The 14,722-nt window shown below is 34.6% G+C and overlaps 1 protein-coding gene across 8 annotated transcripts in view; it reads right to left on the bottom strand.

Annotated features, from left to right (window-relative positions):
- KIAA1328 (KIAA1328 ortholog) overlaps positions 1 to 14,722 on the bottom strand; it is a 361,755-nt gene that overhangs the window by 130,979 nt on the left and 216,054 nt on the right. For 7 of the 8 annotated variants that reach the window (XM_086682787.1, XM_086682788.1, XM_086682785.1 and 4 more), the window contains one exon: positions 10,972 to 11,079. The exons of the other annotated variant lie outside the window; for it this stretch is intronic. In XM_086682787.1, the coding sequence (XP_086538913.1) occupies positions 10,972 to 11,079 (108 nt within the window). The remainder of the gene's footprint in view (positions 1 to 10,971; positions 11,080 to 14,722) is intronic. 8 annotated transcript variants of the gene reach the window in all.

Here is a 14,722-nt window from a genome sequence, read left to right as displayed (position 1 = left end):
AGACACTGTCTTTACTGCCACCTTTTGTAGTAGATAAACTCACTTCATACTTTACTGAGAAGACTGAGATTTTAAAAAATTCATTGCACCAATATTTTATGACCACATACTATAGGCTGAATATACAATATTCATAACATATAGAAGATGTGTTATAATATATCATACATAACAAGACAGTTGTGATCCTTGCCCTCATGAAGCTTAAAGTTGGGTGGTGGTAAATGAGACTTTGGAATTCTGGAATAGGGAACAATGACAGACACATGCTTCACATAAGGTGACCAGGAAAGTACCCTCTCAGGAGACAAAATTTAAGCTCTCATCTAAAAACGTTAACATAAGGAAGAACAGAATTAAGAATGCTAAAAACAGCTATAGGTATGATGCAGCATATACTAGAACCTGAAAGAAGACCAAACCAATGCAGTTGGAACATAGGATTTAAGGAAGAAAGTGCAAAGTCAAGATAGAAAAGCATAAAGGCCATGGTAAGAAGTTTAAATTTTAAGTGAGGGTCACTAAGTTGTTTAAGAAGGAGAGTGGTATGAAATGAGCTAAGCAGAAGCCAAATCATGTAGAACATTCTAAGATAGCCAAGGAGTTGAGATTTTATTCTACATGCATCAAGGAGTCTTTGAAGAATTTTAGGCCAGGGAGCAGTAAACTGCTATTTTTGAATGATCTTTCCATCTGCTATGGAAAATAAATTGTATGAGGGTAAGAACAGAACTCTTTACAGAAGCCAAGGTTTGTACTATGGTGGGAGGAGTACATACATTTTGGAGGTAGAATAGAAATAAAAGAATATGCTTACAGATTGCTTGGGAGGGGAGAAAGAAGGAAGGAGAGAAGTGAAGGACACTTTTTGACTTGAGTAGCTAGCATTTACTGAAATAGAGTCTAGGATAGGGTGAATGTGGACTGGGGGGATTGGAAAAGGGAAATAAGATTTCTGTTTTAGCTTTGTTATCTGGGAGATGTCTATCAGACAGTTTAGTGGACAGGGTTTAACGGTTGGGGGTGGGGGGGAAGGTCAGGCCTGTAGAAACAAATTTGGGAGTCAGCAGCATACAGAGGATATTTAAAGCCAAGAGCTTAGATAAGGTCACATAGAAAGAATGTGTAGAAAAAAGAAACAAGGGGTGGGTGCAGGTACAAGCAGAGAAAGGGAAGTCTGTAACAAATAAGGGAGAAGTTGACCAGCGATAGAAATTGATCTCCCTATCTTATTCAGGACTGTGCTCCATCAATTATTCATTTCCTGCAATCTTTTCTTTCACTAGCCACTTCCCAGGATTATAAAAATTTTAGGTCATTCCTCTCCTCAAAATTATACTCTCTCAACCAAATTTCTTTCCAAGGTAACATTTCTGCTTTTCCTCTTTTATTTCCATGAACAGCACCAGCCTGCTTTTTGAAAACTTTTCACATTGCCACTCTTGGTTTTTCTCAGGTTCCCATCTACACATTTTCTAAGGTTATGTTTACATTTCTTTGAACTTTTTCTCAGAAATTAATACCCATTCCTACAGGGCCAACACCAATCTAGATGACTCCTAAGTCTAAACCTCTAACTTCAATTTCTCTTAGGAGGATTAGATTCAAATTTCTACTTATACACTAGGTAGGCTTAGCCTAGAAATCCAGCCTGTTTAATAATTAGAGAAAAGAATGTTAGAGATGGAAGAAACCCAGTAAAAATCCAGTTGAACTCTCCCATTCATAGGCAAGGAGACGGAGGAGCACAGCATTATCTGTAAAGTCACATGGTTAATTACTAAAAAGACTAAAACCTGGTATTCTGGACCCTCACTCCGATGGTCTTTAAAAGCAAATTAATCATCTTTATCACAACTCAGTTCTTTTTCCTGACTTGTTTATTGTTCGAATCACACAGGTCCAAAACCTTTGGCTTGATATTTAAACCTTTTCATAATCTAACCTAACTTACAAATTTAATCTTTAGTTTCACTTTCCCTTACTCTTCTGATAAAACTAAAGCATACTTGCTACGGTGCCCTCACATACTGTGTGCTTTTCTTCCTTCACTCAGATCCTCTCCAAGTCTTCACCCACCGGAGACACACACACACATCCATAGATACCCCTAACCAATTAAAATTCTACCTTATGTTTTATAACTTATTTCAAATATTACCACTTCCAAAAACCTTTTCTTAATTTCTTTCTATTTCTTGTGTAGCCCTTATATTATCTAATAGATGATAAATATTGGTATATTTGCCTTACTCTACTATTAAAATACCCGCTGGTAGGGGATTCTGTATATTTCCTGTAGTACTTCGCAAGCCAGTTTTTTTTTTAAATAATAATAGATGTTCAATAAAAAATTATTGCTCAGTATTATGTAAAAATACAAAAATGGTCAGATTTTTAGAAATCTGCATAATTACAGAACTAATGTTACTTCATAAGGGTCATCTTTGCATAGCCAACAGACATCAAATTAACTAAAAAACAGACCAGAGAACCTATAAGCAATCAGAGTTCTTGTGACTTTTTAAGTCATTATCATCTTTCATGTGATAATTATCTTCCAATGGTTTGGCTCAGCTTGTGCCCTACTATTTGCTCTTATTTGTCATTAAGGTTTCACGTATTATTTATTTTCATTCTATAGCATTTATGCAGGAGGCAGCAATGTAAGCTCCCTTGCCTGTGATTCTTCCCACAGATAATAGAAAATAAATTGCAATTAGATTTTGGTAATTGTATATAATTAACTCAAAATGAGTTGTTAATTATAAAAAAGATGTTTTTCACTTCCTCATTATCTCATTTATTTTAGTTTCAAATTCTTAATGCCTCACTTGAGTAAGTTTAATATTTTAAATGCACATTTTTAATACTAAGATAATCTAAATTTCCAAATAAACAAAATTTAGCTTAAAATTAAATTTTACCTAGGGAGTTCTACCAGCAAAAATCAAAGAGACTGCAAGGTAGAAAGAAGGTCATTTCCCACAACAATTCTTGATTATATTTTGTGAAATCAACAGACATTTTGGTTTAAACAATTCTTCAAAGGCTGCTCAAGCTGTATGTATTTTCTCTCGCCCCATCTCTACCTCCTTCTGGGGTTAGTGGAGATAATAGCATTTTCATAGTCAACTGAATCAAGGAGACAGATGAACTCATCACCTTTACTTCCTTGAATCTCACATTAGATTAAATAATTTAAACACTGTTGAGTAAGAATTCTTGGCTTTCCAAAGACAGTCAGACTTTGCAGGCAGTTGTCAGAGTTTATTCAAACTCTTACGATGTAGATTAACATTTTAAAAGGTCTATGGTATTATAAAAGACATATTAGGAAATATTTTTTGGAAGTAGTGTATCGTCTTACCTTTTTTTGTCATCATTGGAATGTGGGACATGCATGCCCAGTGCACCTAAACTTTAAAAGTACATCCATCTCTTAGACTGCAGCACTAGTTTGTAAAGCATTCACTACCCTTACCTGAACAGCAGCGATGAAAACTTTCATAAATTACAAGCAGGTGTATGAATTGCTACAATCTTTTAGAAAATAAAATTGGCAGGGACTATTATAATTTGTAACTATAAATTATACCAAAATATCTTTATGTAAAAATAGCCTTTGACTTATTTATTTTGGGGAATTTATTCTTAAAATATACAAGTACTAAAACAGAAGAATATAAGTACAGTCATGCCTGCTGTAACCTTATGCATAGTAGTAAAGAACTTGAAACAACTTGAATGTCCAACAATAAAAGTGCTAGATAAGTTATAGTACATACAGAAACCACAGACTATTATGCCTTTATAAAAAACAAGTTTGTATTAGTTTTCTATTGCTGCTATAATGAATTATCACAAATTTAGTGGCTTCAACAACATAGATGTGTTACTCTGTAGTTCTGTAGGTCAGGAGTCTGACACAGGTCTCACTGGGCGAACACTGAGGTAGAGGCCGGGCTATGTTCCTTTTTGGAGGCTCTAGGGGAGAATGTTCCATTGCTCATTTGTGTTGTTGGCAGAATTAGTTTCCTGGCAATTGGAGGCCCCCATTACTTTGCTGGCTGTCAGCTGAGGACTGTCCTAAGTTTCTAGAAGCTACTTACATTTCTTGGCTTGTGACCTCTTTCCTCCATCTTCAAAGCTAGCAATGACAAGTTAAGTTACTCTTATGCTTGGAATCTCTTCTCCTTCCATCCCATCTCTCTGACCCAGAAAGAAAATATTCTCCACTTTTTAGGATTTGTGATTAGACTGGGCCCAACCACATAATCCAGGATAATCCCCCCATCTCAAAGTCTGTTCCCTTGAGCATATCTGCAAAGTCCTTTTGCCATGTAAGGTGTCATACTGAGAGTTTCCAGGGATTAGAACACAGACATCTTTGGAGAGCAATTATTCTGCTTTCTACAGTTCTATATCTAAAAATCTGATAGATAACCATTAAGTACTGTTAAGTGTGTTTGGGGGGTAATTAACAAGCAATGTGTTCAGTTTTATCTCAAATGTTTATTGATGTTATATATATATGATATAAATATAGATAGGCATAAAGAAAGATATAGAAGGATACACATCAGTGTGCTAGCACTAATTCAACCAGGATAGGATAGGGAACAGAATAAGGAATAAAAGATGACTAATTTTTTCTGATGTTTCTTTGGATGTTTTACTTTTTATGAGAAAAAATGTTTTTCTTTTGAAATTTAGCAAAGGATAACTAAAAATAAACTGGAATATGACACATTGGACCAGATGGACATAACAGATGTATTCAGAACATTCCATCCCAAAACAGCAGAATTCACATTCTTTTCAAGTGCACATGGAACATTTTCCAGAATAGATAATGTTACACCAAAAAACAAGTCTCAATAAATTAAAAAAAAATTGAAATCATATCTTGCATCTTTTCTGACCATAACAGTATGAAGTTAAAAATCAGTCACAAGAAAAAACTGGGAAAGAACACAAAACAAACAAACACATGGAGGAAAAATAACATGCTACTAAACAATGAATGGGTCAACCAGGAAATCAAATAGGAAATAAAAAAATACATGGAGACAAACGAAAATGAAACCACAATAGTCCAAAAGCTTTGGGATGTAGCTAAAGCTGTTCTAAGAGGGAATTTTGTAGCAATTATGGCCAACCTGAAGAAACTAGAAAAATCTCACATAAACAACCTAATCTTACACCTTTGGAGCTAGAAAAATAAGAACAAACAAAACACAAAGCCAGTAGGAGGAAGGAAACTATAAAGCTAGAACATAAATAATTGAAATAGAGGCTAAGGAAACAATAGAACAGATGAGTGAAACCAGGAACTGGTTCTTTGAAAAGTTAAACAAAATTGATAAACCTTTAGTCAGAATCCTGAAGAAAAAGAAGGAAGACTCAAATAAATAAAATAAAAAATGAAAGAGAAGTAACAACCAACACCACAAAAATACAAAGGATTATAAGAGAATATTATGAAAAATTATATGCCAACAAGTTGGACAATTTAAAAGAAATAGATAAACTCCTAGAAACATATAGCCTTTCAAAACTGAATCAGAAAGAAACAGAAAAATTGAAGAGATCAATTACTAGCAATGAAATTGAATCAGTAAACAAAAAACTTCCAAAAAACAAACTCCAGGACCAGATGGCTTCACAGGTGAATTCTACCAAACATTTAAAAAGTTAACACCTATTCTTCTCGAACTATTCCAAACAACAGAAGAGGAAGGAAAACTTCCAAATTCATTCTACGAGGCCAGCATTATCCCGATACCAAAACCAGATAAAGATACTACGAGAAACCAACCCATTGACCCCTGAAAACCAAAAACCAAAACCAAAACCAAAAAAATACAGGCCAATATCTCTGATAAACTTAGATGCAAAAATCCTCAACAAAATATTAGCAAACTGAATACAACACTACATTAAAAAAAAATCATTCACCACTATCAACTATGATTTATTCCAGAGATGCAAGCGGGTTCAATATTCACAAATCAATCAATATGACACATCACATTAATAAGAGAGAGAATAAAAACTATATAATCATTTTATTAAAAGGATCACTACCTAAAATATATAAAGAACTTACAGAACTCAACACCAAAAAAACAGATAATCTGATTAAAATTTGGACTAGAGAACCTGAATACACATTTTTCCAAAGAAGACATACAGATGGCCAACAGACACATAAACGATGTTCAACAACACTAACCATCAGTGAAATGGAAATCAAAACCACAAGGAGATATCACCTTACACCTACCATAATGGCTAATATCAAAAACACAAGAAATAACAAGTATTGGCTAAATGGAGAAAAAGGAACCCTCATGCACCATTGGTGAGAATGCAAATTGGTGCAGCCACTGTAGAAAATAGTATTTAATATTTCAAGATATTAAAAATAGAATTACCATATGATCTAGTAATTCCACTACTGGGCATTTACCCAAAGAAAACAAAAACACCTGCTCAAAAAGACAGCATTATTTACTGCAGCATTTTTTACAATAGCCAAGATACAGAAGCAACCCAAGTGTCCATCTATAGATGAATAGAAAAGAAGATTTGGTACATATATATACAGTGGAATATTACTCAGCCATAGAAAAGAATGAAATCTTGCCATCTGCAGCAACATGGATGGATCTAGAGAGTATCATGCTAAGTGAAATAAGTCAGGCAGAGAAAGAGAAATACCTTATGATTTCCTTAATATGTGGAATTTAAGAAACAAAACAAATGAAAAGGAAAAATAAAGAAAGAAACCCCCAAAGAGACCCTTAAGTATAGAGAAGAAACAGAGGGTTACCAGAAGGGAAGTGGGTGGGAGGATGGGTAAAATAGGTGAAAAGGATTAAGAGTACACTTATCTTGACAAGCACTGAATATTGTATAGGATTGTTGAATCACTGTATTGTATACCTGAAACTAATATAACACTGCATGTTAACTATATGGGAATTAAAATTTTTAAAAAGATGTAGTATGTATGTGTGTGTGTGTGTGTGTGTGTGTGTGTGTGTGTGTGTGTGTATAAAATGTAGTATATATATACAATGGAATATTACTCAGCCATGAATAAGAATGAGATCTTGCCATTTGGAACAACACAAACGGACCTAGACAAATACCACATAATTTCACTCACATGTGAAATTTAAGAAATAAACCAAACGGGGGGGGGGGGCACCTGGGTGGCTCAGTCGGTTAAGCGTCCAGCTTTGGCTCACGTCATGATCTAGCAGTCGTGGGTTGGAGCCTCACATCGGGCTCTGTGCTAACAGCTTGGAGCCTAGAGCCTGCTTCTGATTCTGTGTCTCTTTCTGTCCCTCCCCCACTTGTGTTCTGTCTCTCTCTCTCAAAAATAAATAAACATTAAAAAAAAAGAAATAAACCAAATGAACAAAGGAAAAAAGAGACAAACAAACCAAAAAACCAGGCTCTTAAATGTACAGAACAAATTAATGGTTACCAGAGGGGAGGTGGGTGGGGGATGGGTGAAATAAAGGGGATTAAGAGTATTCTGATTTGATGAGCCCTGAGTGATGTATGAAATTGTTGAATCATTATATTGTACACCTAAAATGAATATAATACTGTATATTAATTATGCTTCAATTTAAAAAGAGTAGAATATGAAACAAAATGTATAATATCAACACATCACATACTCACTCATAAAGAAATGAGATCCAGAAGTTATATACTAAGATTGTCTTTATATGATAAGATTATGGGTATGTGTTAATTTCTTCTTTTGGCTTACCAGCATTTTATATATTTTCTTCTACCATAAGCAAGCAAGTAAATATATAAGCAGGATTACACAGGACCCCAGGAGGGATATCGTAAAAAAAAAAAAAAAAAAAAAAAGGGAAAAAAGGAAGAAAGGAAGAAAGCAGAAAGAAGGGAATATAGCAACAAAAGAATGCAATGAAAATATGACAGAATAATTAATGTGTCTAAACATATTCAGAGAATTAAAGTTTCTGATTAGGTTTGGGAATGACAAGACATGAGAATCTAAGTTACACAAGGTCAGAAATTTTCGTGTTTTGTGCACTGCTGTATCCCCCAAAGTTTAGGATGTATCTAACACCTGATGGGAAACTATAAATATTTGAGTGAACTAACAAATGAATTATTACAAAGAAAATTAAATAAGGCATTTCTAAGCTTTAGAGAAAACAATTATATAAAAATTAAATATTGTAATCATATAGTACATGACCCTGCTGTGTATAAAATATATACAGTCTGATTGTAAATATATTGTGATATAGCTATACTGAGAGGACAGAAGGAAAAAGCATATGTGTGGGTACGTACATTAGAGGCAGAAGGGGAAAAGGGAGAAGAGTGGAGAGAAGAAATGGAGGGAATGGTGAAAAAAGAGAGAGACAGCAAATAGATGGTTAACTATGAGAGCTAAATCATCATCTTTCATAGCAGACAGTCAATAACCAAGGCCCACATAAGTCGGTTATTCAGAAATAAGGATATAATGCTAGAAGAAACAGTTATAAGAAGAAACATCTAAAACAGTCAAAACTTCTTCTAAGGAGTGAAAGTTGGGAGTACCGCTGCTCCAATGTACAGGCAGTTGCTATTTTGCAGAAGTCTTGTTGAACTGGTTGACTTTTTAAAAAATTTTTAAAATGTTTTTATTTATTTTTGAGACAGAGACAGAGCATGAGCAGGGGAGGGGCAGAGAGAGAGGGAGACACAGAATCTGAAGCAGGCTCCAGGCTCTGAGCTGTCTGCACAGAGCCCGACACGGGGCTCCAACTCAAAGACTGTGAGATCATGACCTAAGCGAAGTCGGACACCCAACCGACTGAGCCACCCAGGCGCCCCCTACTGGTTGACTTTTTAAAGTATGTGTATGCTTGCTATCAAAAACAATAAAAATTAAATAAAAAATAGATTATGGCACGTCACAAAGAGGCCAATACTATGTGATTCCACGTATGTGAGGTAACTAGAGTAATCAAACTTACAGAAACAGCAGAAAGGTGGTTGCCAGGTGCTGGCAGGGAGAGGAAATGTGCAGTAGTTTGATGGGTATAGAGTTTCAGTTTTGCAAGATAAAAAAGTTCTGGAGACTGGTTACATAACAATGTAAATATACTTAAAAATGGTTTAGATGGTAAATTTTATATTATGTGTATTTTATCACAATTAAAAGATGGCAAAATTGTCTGAAATGAGAATTCTTTGGTTCTGCTTCTAATAACAGCTGAAGAGTTCTATAGGTCCCAAACTCCCATAGTTACTCCCGTAGTTACATATTTCTCCCCAATACAAACTTGGGGAGAAAACAAACAAACAGAACTGAAGCACTGAAGAGTCACGGAAAACAAGCAGAAACTGGAAGAAGATCAGCACTTGAATGCAGTGGCACTGGGAGGGTTCTCAATTTCTTTTTTAATGGCTTTCAGCTGAAGGCCGGTCTTAAAGACCCAGAGAATAGAATCTGAGCTGACCAAAGCACTTGAAAAGGGAAAAAACCCTGGAGAGGGCAGAGAGAGAGAGAGAGAAAGAGAGAGAGAGAGCGCCTCAAATTCTGTGTAACAACCCTGCCAGTTTGGGCTGACCACTGAACTACACATGAATGAGGCCGACTCAAGCATCCATCCGAGTTAAAGTTCATAGGGCTCGGCAGTGATTTTCACTGTTACTCGCATGGGAGATAGGGCTTGGAATGTGAATTCAGTCAAGTTAAATGCTTGCTAACACACACAAAAAATTAACATTGTTTAGAGGACTAAAAGTGAATTCTAGAGTCATTCCCAGTACCAGGAAACAATAAAAAACTGCTAAGTGTACAAAGGAAACCATGACCAATACTCAAGATTAAAGCTGACCAATGGAGAGAAGCCCCAAGATAAACCAGGTGTTAGAGAAAAGCATTTTAAAGGAAAAATAATGAATAAAGGAATTGTAATGAATAAAATAGGAAATTTCAGTAGAGAAATAGAAATTTTAACAAAGACACAAATAGAAATTCTAAAACTGAAAAATCCAATATCTAATTTAAAAAAATTATTCTATGGGCTTAACAGCAGATTGGAAATAACAGAAGAGTTGATGAACTTGAGAACAGATCAATAGAAATTATCCACAATGAAGAAAAAGGAAAAAAAAAATTCTAAAAAATTAGCAGAGTCAGGGACTTCAGTAAAGATCTAATATACCTGTAAATGAAATCCAGAAGGAAAGAAGAAAGAGAAAAGGTAAAAAAATTTTTTTTGAACAAATAATGGCCAAAAATTCTTCAAATTTCATGAAAAGAGAATTCTCAAACATAGCTTTGATGGTGAAAACTGATTTAACTTTTATGGAAAGCAACTGGGCCATGTGAATCAAGAATCTTAAAAGTATTAATATGCACTTTGAGTTTGTAGTTCCATTTATAGGAATCCGTACCAAAGACATGGGTAGAGATAAAGTAAGAAATTTATTCTAGCAATGCTCTTCAAGGCATAATTTATAATAGCAAAACCTTCTATTATCCAATAATAGGCTAATAGATGAATATTGAGCAATACTTGTCATACAATAAATATTTGTTGAATGAATATCAAGTTTTCATAAAATAAATTATGACATCAGAAAATATGTTACAGTGAAAAAGCAAAAATTAAAATTCAGCATAAGTATAATCTCTATTACTCAAAATAGAATATATTATTATAAAAGAAAGATAGAGGGAGAGGGCTCAAAAGATCATCTCTGAATGGTAGGATCATGAATGATTTTTATTTTTTACACATTTCTGTATTGTTAAAAATTTTATAGTGAGAATGTATTTATTTATATTATCAGAAAACTGGACCTATATAAAGCTGTAAAAACATACCAAACATATCCTTAATATCTTTGCCTTAATATCTGTATCCTACAAGTTCTTGCTTTCACCCACCCATAACTCAGGTTTACCTTGGTCCAGAGTCATCCCCATTCATATCCAGATTGAGTTCTCGGGGTTTAGTAAACTCTTTAGCAGCAACGAGTTCTCTTGACTTAAATACAGCTTGATTTCTTAACCTGGAAAAAAAAAATTAGAGGCTTTCTAATCCTTGGAACCTAAGCAACTGAATGGTAACCCTTGCAGGACCATATGCTTCCAGCTAGACCTCAAACAATTTTTTTCAAATTAAAACTTGATCTGTCAGAGCGCCAGGGTGGCTCAGTTGGTTGAGAGTCCGACTGTGGCTCAGGTCACGAGTTTGAGCTCTTTGCTGACAGCTCAGAGCCTGGAGCCTGCTTGGGATTCTGTGTCTCCCTCTCTCTCTGCCCCTTCTCAGCTCATGCTCTGTCTCTGTCTCTGTCTCTGTCTCTGTCTCTGTCTCTCTCTCTCAAAAATAAAACAAAACATTTAAAAAACCCAACAACCTCGATCTGTCAAAATAAATGGGCACTTCCTAAATACACACAGGATGTAAATAAAATAAACACAAATCAGTTTTACAGGAACTTCAATTTTCTTTATTTACAGAGGAGTTGGAGAACACTGAGTTGGTCAAAATATCATTTAAAATCTCAACACTATAGATGCTTTTGGAGTACTTTAAGTTTCTTCATTAGAAATTTCAAGTTTCTTTCTATTCACTCCTAAGCAAGTGTATTCTGATTATCAGAGTCTTAATGGGAATTCTAGTAACATTAAGTATCACTGACCATGCCCAATATATCCATAAAAGGCAAATATTTCTCATATTGTCAATTCAAAGAGCTGGGGCTATGTCTCACTGACCAATGTGTTTTCTTAAGATCATAGAAACTGAAAGAAATTCTATCCAGCAATGCTAACTAGCCCCATCCTCGATGTGCTGAGGAGGGAAGGCAGAGAAAGAAATTAGCATGTTCTACCAGAGTCTGGATGGCAATTAACCACTGGCACTTTTTCTACCCATATGTGACCTTTTCTACCCATTTTCCAAGTTTTTTTTAGAAATATTCTCTGGCTCATTTTTAGAAATGAAATCTGTAGAAGTATATTCTTTAACTATGAAATAAAACCAGGAAGAGGGGAAAATATTATTAAAACGGCATTATCATTTCCATCATTGTCAAAGACATTCTTATAACTGCAACTAATTATGCACAGTAATAAACAAAGAAAAATATGTAGGGGGTGCCTGGATGGCTCAGTTGGCCAAGTGTCCAACTCTGGGTTTTAGCTCAGGTTATGATCTCAGTTTGTGAGATTGGGCCCTGCCAGGGGCTCTGAGCTGACAGCATGGAGCCTGCTTGGGATTCTCTCTCTCTCCCTCTCTCTCTGTCCCTCCCTCACTCTCTCTGTCTCAAAAATAAATAATCATTTACCAAAAAAAAAAAAAAAATTAGATTAATTACCCTCTAGGAACTTAGAATTTTATAATAATATTTGGTAGTGACACATACATGGGTAGGTAAATGCAGAGAGCAGGGAAGCTATACTTCTATCAGACAAAATAGACAAATCAAAAATTGTAAAAAGACACAAAGAAAATCACTATATAATAATAAAAAGGTTGATTCATCAAGAGAATGTTACCAATTGTACATATATGTGTATCTAACACAGCAACACCTACATTTATTAAGCAAATACTAACATATCTGAAGGGAGAAACAGATAATTCAATAACAGCTTCAATACCCTACTTTCAACAATGGATAGATCATCCAGATGTTAAAGAAACACTGGACTTGAACTATGCTTTATATAAAATAGACCTAATAGACATATACAGAACATACCATCAAATAGCAGCAGAACACATATTCTTTTCAGGTATAAACAGAACATTTTCCAGGACAGATCATGTTAGGTCACAAAACAATTCTTAGCAAATTGAATAAGACTGAAATCATACCTTTTCCAAACATAGTGTTATAAAACTAGAAGTCAGTAACAGGAGGAAATGGGAAAATTCACAATAAGTGTAAATTAAACAACACACTCCTGAACAACCAGTGAGTCAAAGAAGAAATCAACAGGGACACTAAAAAATATCTTGAAACAAATTAAAATTGAAACATACCAAAATTTATGAAATGCAGCAAAAACAGTTCTAAGAGGTAAGTTTATAGTTTTAAATGTCTATATTAAGGAAAAAGAAAGATCTCAGGGTGCCTGGGTGACTCAGTGGGTTAAGCATCTGACTTTGGCTCAGGTCATGATCTCGTGGTTCGTGAATTTGAGCCCTGCATCAGGCTCTGTGCTGACAGTCAGAGCCGGGAGTCGGCTTGGGATTCTGTGTCTCCCTCTCTCTCTGCCCCTCCCCCACTCACAGTCTATCTATACATATCAAAAATAAATAAACATTAAAAAAATGTTTTAAAAAGAAAAAATTAAGATCTCTAATAAACAACCTATAATTACACCTCAAGGAACTATAAAAAGAAAAACAAACCAGGGCCAAAGTTAGCTGAAGGGAGGAAATAACAATGGCCAGAGCAAAAATAAGAGACTAGAAAAATAATAGAAAGGATTACTGAAACGAAAAGCTGGTTTTTTGAAAGGATAAACAAAATTAACAAACTTTTGTTTGTTAGAAGAAAGAGAGGACTCCCAAAAAAAAGCAGAAATGAAAGAGAAGCCATTATAACTGATACCACAGAAACACAAAGGATCGTAAGAGGCTACTATAAACAGTTACATGCCAAAATATTGGATAATCCAGAAGAAATGATAAATTCCTAGAAATATACAACCTTCCAAAACGGAATCATGAAGAAACAGAAAATCTTAACAGACCCAAAATGACTAAGGATTAGATTAAATCAGTGAGTAAAAATCTTATGACAAAGAAAAATCCAGGACTGGATAGTTTCACTGGTGAATTCTACCAAACATTTTAAGACGAATTAATACAAGTCTTTCTAAAACTCTTCCAAAAGATTGAATAGGCAGGAACACACCCAAATTCATTGTATAAGGCAGCATTATACTGATACCAAAGCCAGGTAAGGACACCACAAGAAAAAAAAATAGGTCAATAATTCCAATTAATATAGATGAAAAGAAATCTCAACAAAATACTGTCAAAGGGAATTTACTACATTAATAGAATAAAAAACAAAAATCATATGATGATTTCAATAAAATGCAGAAAAAGCATTTGGCACAATCCAACATCCTTTCATGATAATAGCTCTCAAGAAATTGAGTATAGAAAGAACATAACATAATCAAGGGCCATATATCACAAGCCCACTACTAACACCATATTCAAAGGTGAAAGGTTGAAAACTTTTCCTTTAAGATTAGGGACAAGACAAGGATGTCCACTCTTGTCACTCTTCTACATAATACTGAAAGAACCAGCCTGAGCAATTAGGCAAGAAAAGCAAATAAAAGATATCCCAATCAGAAAGAAAAGTAAAATTTTCTCTGTTTGCAGATGGCATAACCTTATGTATAAAAAACAATAAGATGCCATCAAACAACTGTTAGAACTAAAGAAGAAATTCACTAAAATTGCAGGGTACAAAAATCAACATACAAAAATCGGATGCATTTCTATACACTAACAATGAACTACTTAAAAAATAAATTAATAAATCAATCCCATTTACAGTTGCATCAAAAACAATACACTTAGAATAAAGTTAACCAAAGAGGTAAAAGATGTGTACACTAAAGCTATAAGACACTGAGGAAATTGAGGAAACCACAAATAATGGAAAAATATCTTGTGTT

This window comes from Puma concolor, chromosome D3 (genome assembly GCF_028749965.1).
Source record: "Puma concolor isolate L17-30 chromosome D3, mPumCon1.1.hap2, whole genome shotgun sequence".
Classification (NCBI taxonomy): domain Eukaryota; kingdom Metazoa; phylum Chordata; class Mammalia; order Carnivora; family Felidae; genus Puma; species Puma concolor.
The sequence above is the reverse complement of the archived record's forward strand: the minus strand, read 5'-3'. Positions and strand labels throughout refer to the sequence as shown.